Raw genomic sequence first — 13,824 nt, 5'->3', positions numbered from 1 at the left:
CTGCTGGCTCTGCAGACTTGTTACAAGTGGAAGAGGGAAACTGGGTCCTATTCTGGTCTGTGCTATTGATGGAGGGGCTCTCTCCGTCTAACCCTGAGATCACCCTCTCTTCTTATGTTCATCTCCGGAACTCCAGGGGAGACAATCAAGGCTCCAAACACAATATTTGGCCAGCAACATTTTTACTACTGGATTTTACTGATGCCAGAGTGAAAACAGGTTTGTTACCCTTTAAATCCCCAAATGAGTTTGCAGAGCGGCCGGTACTTGCAAACCTGTAAACTCTATTTATATGCAGCCGCTAAGTAACATGGACTTTCCTGATATTTTCAATCTATAACAGAACCGTAAAAGAAAACTATGACAGGTTGTCATCTTTTGATCATAAAAACATGTTGAGCAATAAAAAAAGTCCTCTGGGGGACTTTTTTAGTTCATCCTTACTATATACATATGTGGATGAAGTATTAAATACAGTATCTCAAGGCAACAGATGAAACAAATTTTGGAAGCACAACAAATAACAGGTCATGTAATCAAGTCTAGTGAGAGGTGGCTCTCATGCAACGTGGCCCACAGAGGCCAGATGCCATTCTGCATCGGAAAATGTGAAGTAATTGAGCTAGGATAAGGCGAACAACCTAGGAAATGAGTGAAAACCTAAACTGTCTTTGAATTCTAGCAAGAAAACACTAAGAAAATATCACTAGATCCACAACCTGATGCCTGTTAGCAATAAGAAGGGAGAATTACAGTATACAGTAAGAGTGGCTAGAATATGCAGACGTGTGATAATGTTTCCGTTACATGATCCTTAGAATAATGGGATCCCTCTGTTACGACTTGAGGTAGCTAAGAGACTTCAACGCCCATTAGTAGGTGTCTGTTGCATTGTAGAGATTGCATTCAAATCTATGCCAATACTCTGTTGATGGAAAACTAGAGATCAGGGAACAGAGGAAACTGGGAGGTAGGAACACAACTGTCTGTTAAAAGAGCTGCGGTAAAAAAATCCCTCCGCTGAGAACTCGGGTCCTCAAATCCCTGGATAAATAGTTGGAAGGATGGTTAGCTCTCATGTCCCCTATGAGCTTAACTGCTGAGGTAAAACACTGGAAGAGAGGCAGTCCTTAAGGGACACCAAATGGTGTATATGAGTCATTATCTATCATCATTTTGTTTTCTTAGCGCTGCACCTTTACATTTCTAAGGCGTGCACGCGTATAGAGACACATGCCACCCCATCAGGCAGCGCTGAAGCAGTTTGTTATAGGGAAATATATGCTGGGGCCCTTCAAGGAGCTATACGTTCCCTCTCAAGGCCCACTGCCAGAAACTTCCATTCATACATAATAGCCCCCTTGCCTTCAAAAGGACAATCGTTGTCATGATGATTGCATGCAAGAGTGTTTCTGCCGAATTGGATGGTTTGCGTTTTTTTTCTCTTACTTCCAGCTTAAATTCCACTCGGACAACAACAACAAAAACCAACAGAAATGCGGGATGTTTGCTCTTTTTGAAGGGAAAACACAGGACACGTTCCAAAACACTTTTAGATTTTAAAGCTCAGAATTAACACCTTGAATTGCAGCCAGAAATGATCTTAGTCTTGAGGCTGAAAGTCCTTAGTCTTGGGAGTCGATAAATCAGTCATGACAAGCCTGAACCAGCCATGGTTTATTATAAAATCAAGCTTGATTATCTACTTGAGGTAATTAGACAGACCAGAACAAAAGGACACAAAGTTAAAAGGCAACATATGTAGGAGGAACTGGAAAAGATATTTTACTTTACAGAGGATGATGAATAGCAAGAATGAACTTGTACTGGTACTTGAGATATTTTCATGTACTGAATTCTGGCTAATAACATAAAGGGTCCCTGCAATATTTACAATAGGCAATTTATTAAATCAGCTACTCTTGGAGTGGCTCAGCTGCAGATTCCCATTCCCTGCTATTTGCACACAGTCCTAAAATCCAGGTGCAGCATCCGAGCTCTCTCCTCTCACAACTCATGACTCTTCTCTCAGTCCCTAGGGGGTTACAAAAAGCATTAAAAGCACAGTGAAGAAAGAAAGGGTACTATGACGTTTATTACGTTAAAGAACAGCAGCATTGTGTTTGGGTATAAACACACTAAATATCAGGGAATAAAAGAAAATAACACCCTGTCACCTCTCTCTTTCCTGTCCTCTCAATTTTGGTGAGTTTATTGTTATTTTTAAAGAATATTTAATTTATATATGGTATCGGCTATTCCAGCAGGTAAAGTTGTAGGGCATTCTGCGATGTCTCAAAAATACTTCTACAAAGCATGCTTGAGGTGCCAAAATTGATATCAAAAGGCCCCAGAAAAGAAGGTTTCAGTGATTATTCCTGCAAAGTGCTCAGTCATGCAAGTCCAAATACAGATCAAGTCCCAAACAGGAGGTTTCCAATAGAAGGGTTAAACAGATTTGACAGATGCAGCTCAAAATAATAAGGTAAAACTTCAACACTGCAGTTGGTTATAATATTCGACATTTATTTCTAGTGAAATGAATAATTTGAAACACAATTATATCAGAAAGAAGAAAAAGAGTTGGAGAAGCATATAACTTGCCATCTCTACCCACTTCAGGCTGGACACGTGTCTTCTCAAACACAGCTCGTGCTGCCAGATCTTTACAAAGAAGTGTCAATAAGCACATCTGCACCTTCTCCCACGGTGCTGTCTCCTCTAAATGCTAGCAAAGCTCTTTCACGTCCCTTTTCCCAACCCTTCTCTAAAAATCACAGTAGCACAGTCAGAGAGCAAGAGCAGGCAGGAATTCTCTGCCTGTTTCTAATGTGCACAATAGAGTTTGCCTGTTTCTCAGTGCCTGACTCAGAATATCAGATAAAGAGAGTTAAACCGCTTTTTCACTTACCACCATATTACTGCTGTGTCAAGATACCTATAAAAAAATCTACACAATAGGCAGGCAGCTCCATATTCGCTGCTGTTTTTTATGCCAATCAGTATTATCCCATTGTTTCCATGCAGTCCCTTACCTACCTCGTTTATCTAAGTGAAAGAAAACAGACCATGTGCAATTTGGGCCGGGATTGACTCTTAAGTGTTCAGGCAGTGTTTAACTTACTGGAGCTCTCTATCTCTAAGCCTTTCCTGAATAGAAATAACAAATAATTACTAAATAATGTAGGCATTGTGGTCAGGAGGAGAAGATTATTTATAAAGGAAAATCAGCTGGGGTCAAGAGAACCATTTTTTAGGAAAAAAAAATCTGAATAAGAAATGTGCACATACAGGAAATGCAGATAAATTTGTCCTTGTTATACAAACAAACCTATTAAATTTATGAGGCCACAGTAACGGAATATCTTTAATATTTGGGAAGAACACAACATAAACACATGCCGCAGAGTATTAGAGCATATTGTAGGTATTAAGTTTAATTATCTTTCACCTCCACGTCCACTAACAGAACTACTCCAGCGACCAGCTGCTTCCCATTACAGAGACATTACTCAGAGCTGGTGATGTCACGCACATCATTTGTCCCCACCTGAGCATGTGAAGGTGTGGTAAATCCACTGTTTATCTGACCAAAGTCGACATCAGTAAAGTACTATGTTACGAGCTCCCTCACACGCCCGGGGATTAGGCTCGCTGAAGCCCAACTTTCTTCTTCAATGCTGACCATCAAAAGACATTTTTCCACACTGATTGCCTCTGCTGATATTTCACAGACTCCTGCGGCGAACGGGATGTGCATCTTTATGCACTTTGAGAGACCTAATTCTCATGTAATAAGCAAAGGACATTTGAAGGACAGGTGGCAGAAAGGAAAAAAACCCATGCTTATGCCCTTCATCCCAAGGTGAAATGTAGAAAGCAAGTTTTCTTGCTTGCTCTCCAGAAGCCAAGCTCTATGCGTCAACCTAGCCCATGCAGGCAAAGAGAGAGTCTGTCTAGGGAAGAACAAAAGATTTTATAGCCCTCAATTTGGGATGGCTGCCTGGGGATTCATTCATATTCAGGTCTTCCCCTCCCAAGGAAGTCTTGCTCTGCGACTTCCCCAGGTGTTGCTGTCTGTGCCATCCTGAGAGCACTCTACAAGGACCAAGTTAACAGTCCTCTCGGGACTGCTGTGACCATCTGCAGACCATCTACACAACCCGCAAACAGCTTTGACTTAAGGGCTTCGGGTAGCATCGTCTTCACCTTGCCACCTGCAGACCATGACTGTGCTCAGCAGGTCGCCTTCAAACAGTCTGCCATAAAACAAGCCTTTTTTTCCCATGAAAATACATGATCTGGTATTCATACCTTGACTTTGATTATTTAAAGTGGTCAGTTTGCTATTTCTGCTGATTTCTGTCCACAGTAACTCAAATTTCCCATCAGAAAACTGTATATCACACAGGGGTTACACTGGATTCCCCATGTCAGCCCAGGAACCTGGGATCCTTGCATGGGGAGTGGTGTGTGAAAGCAAAGTGCTGAAGAAAAGCTGTGCTCCAGCAGAAGTGAAAAGCCAGTAGCAAATGGTTCCCAACAGCCTCTTCTCTTACTTTATGCGGTGGGATGCTCATAATTACTTACGGCCTTTCTTGTCTAGAATAAACAAACACATGGAAAATAGTGGGAATGGAGGCTTTCCAAAGTGAGATAAAAGATGGGGAAAACTTTTGCAAAAAAAAAATATTTCCTTATGTTACTTTACTGTAACTTCAAATAAAAACATGTCAAACAGATTTCTGGTGCTATAATTACCAACAAACAGGAATTAAAAAAAAAAATGCCAAAACATGCAAACAATATGGCTTGCATCATGAATTTATTCTGGTATTTTGAGACAGTTAAGAAGAGTTATGCCAAATAGTAATCAGTCTATTTTCCTAAACGGTTAACTGGCCTGGACAAAAGTATAACAACAGAGAGAGATGCCATATTCCTGAAAAACCTTCCACTCCACATACAGCACAAGTTTTGCACTTAGCAATTCCCTTTATGTGCCCCTGCTCACCTCTGAGTCTTGTTTATTTGGGACATTCATCTCCTCATACCACGTTAAAAAGCACTATTTATCTTCAAGTGTTGAACAGATTTTAATCATTATCTTCATCTCTGGCCTCAATTAAGGTCTAATATGGAGGAGGCACTTGAATGACCTAAGAGGCACACTTAACCCTGAATAGAGTGTCAAAGACACTTAGAATTTCTGCTGTATTTCCTCTGGCCGTCAAATCTCTCTCTCCTTTTTCTGTTGTAACCTGACTGTGTTTGTTCCTAGCACTTTAATGTCCCCTGGTGTGAATTCTCCTTGAGTAACAATCACATGATAGAAAGTGTGATTAACTCTGCGGGCACTTTTCAGGTCAATGAAAAAAACTACTTGTTACACTAATATATAATACTTCTTTAGAGATGTTCCCAGTGGCTCTGCATATTGGGATTCCCACAGTACCTATTCTCTTTCACTCTTGCTGCTCTCCTGTGTCTCGATAATAAAAATACATAGTTTTATCTGGGTACAAGCTTGACTCTAATCCTTTAGAGTATGTTTCACACCTCTCTAATTATTCTGATGTGCCATTCAGATAACTTAAATGGTAAATCTTTTCCCCTTGACAAAAATGCAATGCTTCTGTAGTGAAGACTATAAAAATAAAAGCAGGAAGGAACTAGAATAAAATTAGGAAAATTGTAAGATTTTCTTCAGAGTATGCCTTACTAGATTTCTCTTGCTCCATAGGCAGGCTTGTTAATGAAACACAATGCATAAAACACGTTGGGAAGCCATAACAGCTGAAGAGATGCCTTCCGAAGATACCTTGTCACCTCAAGGGTTTTGCAAAATCTATGGAAAACTCTGCAGATTTTATTAAGTCTTTTTACATCTTCTTTTACTGCCAGATGTCAAGCCAGAGCAGCGTTCAGAACAAGGGTAAATATGCTGCATGCTGCACACTACCGTGCCACCAGGCTGCTGAACTCTTCCAGCAGCTACTTTTGGTCTGCAGCTTACAGGGGCAGGGGAACAAGAGTGCATGGAGCGCCTTCGCCAGCTGCCTGTGCACTTCAAAGCTTGCATCTGGAGCATGCTGAACTGTAGTCACAAATTACAGATGCTCAAGCATTTTTTCCAAAAAAAGTTACTATCTTCAGGTCATAATACAAGTGGCTCACCTTAAAACTTTTGTGGATAGGACCTGTAATCAATTAATAGGAGCTAAGTATTAATTACATAAAAGGAAGCTGTGTTTTGTTAGGCATGTCTTGGATGATTCAAGTTATGTGCTCATTGGCACATTGGTTCAGCGGCTAAGCAATGAAGCGTAGAAAAAGAGAGCTTTAATAGGTAATGGGATAGCACAGGTAAAACAAAATGAGACTGCCAGATGATTATCAGTGGCTCCATGCCTTCAGTAATGGAGAGGCCACAGAAGAACAAGTATATACACAAGAGTTGGCGGAATCTTCTGGCCAGCTGACTTCTTAGAGCCTTCAGCACTGCTTAATGTACAGTCTTTCTTTGGGGAACTGCTGAATATAATCAAATATACCTTGATTTCCTACTTTATTTGATTTTTCTTCATTATCGTTACAAAAATAGTACACAAACAGAACAATGAGGGATATGTCTACAATTTAATCAGCATATGATGATCTGCAGTTGACAATAATTCATAAATCATACCTCCTCTATTTCACAGTAGAAAGACACTGAAGCTTAAAGGACTTTTCCATAACCAAGGCAGACTGGTGAGGGAAATCTTAAGTCTCAGCCCACCTTTGATTTTTCTCAAATAATCCCTAGATCTTCTCCTTTGCATAGGAATCAATGACCTCTTGAGGTACTTGAGTGAGTAGTAGCAGAATGAAAAGCCATCATGCTAGATCTCCCCCTGATATGCCCATCACATGGAAAGATGCTTGAGACTAACTGGAATCTGAATATAGTGATTGCCTTTAGTTACGATCATCATTCTGAAGAAAGAAAGAGTCTGAATATTATGTCTCCAAAGACTTGGAAGTCTTGAGCTAATAAAATTCTGGGAGTGATATTTAACCTCGTGTCTTAGGATTTAGGAGTCTCTAGATCGAAATTTCCCAAATTTTTCTATTATCAAAAAGTAATTCTGGGGTTGCAGTTTCAGGATCGCAACCCCTCATTGTCACAGGTGCTGCTTCCGAAAGTGAAGTTTTGCGGTGTTATGGCTTGATTTGGAAATATAACCTCTAGTTTGGGGAACCCCGTTCTATACATTAATAATCAAGAGGAGAGCCCATCAGAGGGAGAATCACTTCAGCACTGATTTGCCACATACATCTCTCCCTGTGAAGTATCTGATACTCAACACTGTCAAAAGCACAATCCTGAGCGAGACGACCTGATTGGAACTGACAGATCCTATGTTCCACTGAAATCAGGTCAAAAGACATGTGTGTGGGGAAAGCAAAGACAAATGGAAAAACAGAAAGGTTGATGTAAGTGTCTAATATTTCACAACCTCCAGTGTCTAAAAAATACATGCCCGAGGCCACAAAAATGGTGTATATTTTTTCTATACCTTTTGGTAGACAAGATGTTAGGCTTCAAAGCTTCCTAGTCTCTGATTTCACTAGGATTTTGTACAAGTGGTCAAAATCTGACTTTAGCAAAAACAGGACTGGAGGCCATTGCAAATTTTAATATCTTGAGGCTGAAGCATGTTGGCCAGACTTACATGGAAAAGTGTGCTTTGATAATTATCCCATAAATAAGTAGAAGACATCAGTTTTCAGGCATATCTTTGACTTCTAGGCAGATCTATAACTTTAATTTTGGATGTCTGCCCCTGTGTTTTGTTATTTTTCTCTGTAAGAGCACAAATATATGGCACAGGGCACGAGCTTGACTAAGTCTGAAAGAATCACCACTTACGTATCACTCTTCATGTTCATTTGTATTAGGGAACTTTTTGACATACACCATTTTTGACTAACATATGTTTAGGTCATCTAAGTCATTCTGGAGGAAAGCATCTCAAAATTGCTTCATGTTTTTCAGGGCAATGGTTCATTAGTGAAAGAAGAATCAAACCGAACCAGAGAAGTAAATAATTCTCCTGGCAGGATGTCTTCCTTTAGAAAACAGGTGATCTGATGCCATTTGCTCAAACAAATGAAAGCATAAGAACACTGAACTCAACAATGCCAAAATTGCCTTTAAAAAGTACCAGTGCAAAAGGAAAACAAAACGTTCTCAGCTGGTCTAAGGTCACTGAGTTTTTCTGATGGTCCTAAAAGGTAACAGAACAGCAGACTTGAATGTACTTGAAAGATGTGCTTGAATCAGAGCTGCTGAGTGCACAAAGAGGATTCAGATCTCAAAAAGGTGGAGTACAAACTGTCCTTCCCCTCTCACCTGACCATTTTTCTCAAAGTCTCAAAGTGTAGAAAACAGCAATTTTAAGGCTTGGATAATTCAAAAGCAGTTTAGCAGATTTTCTCCAACCTTTCCAGAATTATTTTTTCCTCTGGGCTGAGACCAACTGTGAGCAATTTCAGCCCAAAAGGCAATTTTTTTGAAAAAATTATAACCTGCTGAAAGGGGAGGTTTAGAATGAAAATATTTTTCAGCCATAACTATTCTCCATCAATTTTTAACACTTTAATGAATGCATTATTAAACTACAGTTTATGGTATGAATTATGTATATATAATGTATAAATGCGTATGTTAGTGTATATGTAATGCAGTAGCCAAACATTATGGAAAAGGGTAAGCTTTCTGAATAACAATAAGTGTAAGCAAAACATATGTAGAAACAGAAGAGATACTATACAACTATTTACAAGAATCCATCTTTACAAATGAAAGGCTCTGACATTTGCCCAGATCAAAAATCCAATTTTACAGCACTGGGAGATAAGGAATTAAATAGAGTGCAGATATCATCTAAACTGGTATTAAAAGGTTAGCAGTGCTTAAAATTGATTAGTTACCAAGACCAGACAGCCTACATCCCAGGCTGTGAGAATAGTATTGGACAGATGTTGCAGAAGCTTTAGCTGTCATTTCAACAAACTCTCTGGCTAGGCAAGAGCTTCGCAGATTGCAAAGTGGGGAGAATAACTGTTACAAGGCAGGCATCCCAGCATGTTACACAACAGCCAAGTTAACAACAGTTGGAAAAAAAACATCAAAAACCTTTAAAAAGACTTAGTAGATGATACGGGCTCCATACCTAAGGGAACAAAAGCACCGTGCAATTTCGGAATTAGGAACCGGTTGGTTTGGAGAAGGAAAGGCTGTGAATGGATAAGTCCTTTGGAAACTAAAAGATCAGAGAACCAAGAGATATGTCAGGATATAGATGAGTACCATACACCAAATTTCAAACTATGGCAGGTTATGTAAAGATATCCAGGAAAGATCACACTCTCTCCAAGATTAATCTAAACTACTTACTGCTTTCCTAGCAGTCATCAAGGCAGGGGAAAAAAAAAAACAAACCAACAACAAAATAAATTTTTAAAGACAGACAAAAAGTTAACACTGGGACATGGGTGTGTCATTTTCATCTCCAAGAAATGTCACAGATGACAGCAGCAAAAGCAGTATGTGACTGCTGACAAAGATGAGTTCGTTACCAGGATTAATAGCAAAAAGAATTAAAAAGTCAGAAAGGGCTAAGGACTAGTTAGATATTTGGTAGAACATGATGATGCAAACTCTTACTGAATACAGACACAGTAAATATAGCAAATAAGTCTATAAGTCATTTCATGGTAAATTTTAGTTTTGCCATTATGGATTTGCCATGAAGAAAATGTGTCAAAAACTTATGAATCATAAGGAAAATATAATGAAGTGTCAAAGCACCTATTTACCTTTAAAATACAAGAGAGTATTAAACAAAGGAAAGCAAAAGGAAAGCAAAGAAGTTATTCTGCACCCGTAGAGAAATCAGACAGCGCTTCAGTAATTAATATTTATTACTTATGGCACCTTTCACACATTGAAAATGCTGAACAAATACCAACTGACCTGTACAACACTCCTACAATACGTGATACACATAATTTTGGAAATTACTGTAGGGAGCTGGCAATGAAATAAAGTCCTGGAGATCCTCCCTTGTGGGGAAAAGCATTGCACATGAGGTGAGGCTGCCATGTAGGGACTGCATAGCACACCTGAGGACAAAATTTACACCGAAAGTGGAGAGACAGAGGAAGAGGGGAAGACAAAAAGGTGGGCAAACCTCCACAGGATATGCAACCGAGATGCTTATAAATGCAAGCAGCAGAAGCTGATTTTGACATATGGGTATTTTCACGTTTGGAGGTAATTGCATTCAAGTTGAGCGCAGCACCTGCAGGCAAAGCCTCAACAGAAAATGGAAAAAGCTGTTTTCCCACCAGCACGTAGAATCATAAAATGTCCTGAGTTAGAAGGGACCCACAACAATCATTGAGTCCAACTCCTGACTCCACACAGGACAAGTTAAACCATATACCGAAAAGCATTGTCCAAACACTTCTTGAACACCAACAGGCTTTGGGCCATGACCACTTCCCTGAGGAGCTTGTTCCAGTGCTTGATCACCCTCACGATGAAGAACTTCTTCCTAATAACCAATCTGAACATCCCCTGATGCAGCATTAAAGCATATCCTTGCATCCTAAAAGCGGACACCAGAGAGAAGAGATCAGCACCGCCCTCTCGGATCCCCCTCATGAGGAAGTTGTAGACAGCAACGAGGTCTCCCTTCAGCCTTTTCTCTAAGCTGAACAAACCTAGTATCCTCAGCTGCTCCTCTACAGCCTTTCCCTCTAGTCCTTTCACCATCTGTGTTGCCTCCCTTTGGACACACTCTAATATTTTTATATCCTTCTCACCTTGTGGAGCCCCAAACTGCACACAGCAATCAAGGTGGGGCTGCACCAGTGCTGAGTAAAGCAGGACAATCACTTCTTTTGACCAGTTAGCTGCACTGCACTTAATGTACCCCAGGTTGGCCCTTTTGGCTGCCAGGGCACATTGTTGAGACACATAGAGCTTCCCATCAACCCAAAACCCCAGATCCCTTTCTGCAGGGCTGCACTCCAGCCCCTTGTCCTCCAATCCACACATACATCCAGGATCACATCGTCCCAGGTGCAGAATCCTGCATTTGTCCCGGTTAAATGTCATACGGATGGTCATTGCCCAGAGCTCCAATCTATCCAGATCTCTGTGTTAGGCCTCCCTACCCTCGGGGGAATCAACAGCTCCTTCTAATTTAGCATTATCAGCAAACTTCATGTGGACTCAACTCCTGTGTCCAGTTCATTGACAAAAACATCGAGGAGAACTGACTCTCCAGGAGTGGATGGCTTTGCTTGTTTCTTTTAATTGGGAGCGTGGGGTTAAAGCCAAAGACCGAGAATCAGTTCATGGCCTCCACCAGCTCAACTCTCTGCTTGAGACTGATTCATTATAAACCAGCTTTCCTGCAGCTTAGTTTACCCGCCTGTAAACCAGGTAATTCCGAGCCAGACAATCAGCTGTGAACTGGCACAGCTCCACTCAGTTCCCAGTCTCAGAAGGGGACATATTTGGCCAAAATTAAGAATCATGCATCCCCGGTGAGGCAGGCAGAGTGATTTACATCATGACCTGGCTCACCACAGCCATGCCTACATGGACAGGAGCAGACATGACAGGACGCTGCTCTGATCCAGATGTTGCACTGCTCTTCTTAAGCCGAAGTGGCAATGCAGCTTCCAGAGGGGATCTGTCATATGCCTGGCATGTGGCTTGTGTCTATAGGGCATTCATCCACATAAAAATAATTTTTCTTTACCTCACAGGAGCAATGAAGTTTTATTAAGTCCTCTACTGTTGACAATGAAGTCTGATATGTCCAGGCTTGTCTGTGGAACATTGCTGGTTTCAAAATATTATTTTTATTATTGTTAGAATGAGCGATCCCCTGCAACACTCTCCCAAACTATGAGTGAAATAACAAAATCAAACAAGAATAACCTCTTGAAATTCAATTTGTGGAGTCAGGCAGAAAGTAAGTAAGTACAAACCTGATAGGAAAGCTTTACTTCACTAATATAAACTGAGCGTAAGAATTGAACGGGCTTCATGATTTTCTGCCCAATTAACACAACTTCAAAATCTTTCTCTGGTCAAGAGTTCCCAGCCTAGGTTATTCCTTGGCAGAGCCTCAAGACATCCTGCTTCAACAGAGAGACAGAAACAAACGTTTCTTATACATGACCTGCCTCCTGGTCTTGAGCCAGCATAAGGATCGACAGTTTAGTTGTTTAATTTCCCCAAAGAGTTTTGGCTTTTCCACAAGGTTAAAACATAATATGGATTATATACCTACTGCAAGAAGAGGCTAATGCACAGTACGCGATATTAATCATAGGTGATGTTTTCAGAATATAAAAATATAATATCCTCAGAAATCATTCCATGTATTTTTAAAGACCCGAAGAATTCATGGACGGTATGAGAGATCTCTTAAATTTTTAAACCTTACCTGTCACAAGCTGTTGTCCAGCTAGTCCTACTGGAACCATCCCCAGGTTATTCATAGCTGTAGCCCAAGCCGTTGGATCAGTGACTGACATGTTAAGTTGTGTGGTATCTATAGCTATACTTCCCAAGCCATCAGCTGCTGCAAGAAAAGAAACACATTGTAAGGAGAAAAGTCAGCGTGCCAGGATTTTTAACCAAAATCTTCAGTGAAAATGAGATATCACAACCACTGCATATTTTGGGTTTGTTTTGTTTCAGAATTGTGATTCACCTTTTAGACCATTGATAATAGTGCTTGGTATTGTATAGCAAAACATAAAGACATTGGAAACATTCAACAGACATAAAATGAAACAAGAGTGGTTCAGGCTGGTTATACAGAAAACTTTTTCGCCATGAGGACAGTCAAGCAGCGGAACAGGCTGTGCAGTTGCCATCCTTGGCAGCTTTCAAGACTCAACTTGATAAAGCCCTCAGCAACTGGTCTGACCCTATGGCTGGCCTTGCTTTCAGCGGGAGGTTGGACTGGAGACCTCCTGAGGCTCCTGCCAACCTGAATGAATCGTCCTGCAATCCTCTGATATAATTTAATTTTCTATAATCTCTGGCAACTTCTCAGAAAGCTATGAGAACCAAACACCCTCCAATGAAAGACCTGTTTTCCACGAGTTGCAATGTTTTTTGGTAAAAGATTTAAGAATATATCAGTCCCTAACTAAAAAGAGGTCAAACCAAATTGATTCACTATGGGAAATATAAAGTTTTGTTCTAAAACCAAAAAAAGAATTATCATGAATATGGTCAAAATAAGCTGAGCCTAGGTATAGATTTTCCTGGATTGGGGAAGGAAGAGTGGGTCAGATAGCTAAGGGATGTACCTTTCTGATACCGAACCTCCAAACACAAGGTGTTATCACACGTTTGTGCTTCCCTCCTCTCCAGTCACAGCTGAAATCAGCTCTTTCCAGCTATTTTCTTATGGCCTTTGCAGACCTGAGATATTTACCGGCAGCCATTGCTTTTCCCCAGTTCCTTTTGCTCCTGTTAGACTTCTTCAGCTAGGAATAATTAACTACTGTATTAGCAGCATCTTGAGATGGGATGTCACCGAATGCAGGGCCCACACACGGCTCATTAGGCTCTGAAACAGAGAAAAGACGAAGTCAGCTATCAAGTGCCGCAGTCAGAACACAGCTGCAAAACAACAGACCGCTTTGGGAATCCACTCGAAGCTCCTGCCCGCTCCTGCTGGATCGCCAGCCCCAGCCTCCTTGCACGCATTTAGCGGCCGCTGTAGAGGCGTTTCA

General features: G+C 40.7%; 1 protein-coding gene across 1 annotated transcript in view; it reads right to left on the bottom strand.

Annotated features, from left to right (window-relative positions):
* ENOX1 (ecto-NOX disulfide-thiol exchanger 1) overlaps window positions 1-12,648 on the bottom strand; it is a gene marked incomplete at its 3' end in the record, with an annotated part of 119,387 nt that extends 106,739 nt beyond the window's left edge. Inside the window, exon 1 of the mRNA XM_010290712.1 lies at window positions 12,519-12,648. Coding sequence (XP_010289014.1) covers window positions 12,519-12,609 — 91 coding nt within the window. The remainder of the gene's footprint in view (window positions 1-12,518) is intronic.
* Window positions 12,649-13,824: the final 1,176 nt, after the last annotated feature.

This window comes from Phaethon lepturus, unplaced genomic scaffold, assembly GCF_000687285.1.
Source record: "Phaethon lepturus isolate BGI_N335 unplaced genomic scaffold, ASM68728v1 scaffold1427, whole genome shotgun sequence".
NCBI classification, from domain to species: domain Eukaryota; kingdom Metazoa; phylum Chordata; class Aves; order Phaethontiformes; family Phaethontidae; genus Phaethon; species Phaethon lepturus.
Note: the sequence above shows the minus strand (reverse complement) of the source record. Positions and strands in the feature narration are given on the sequence as shown.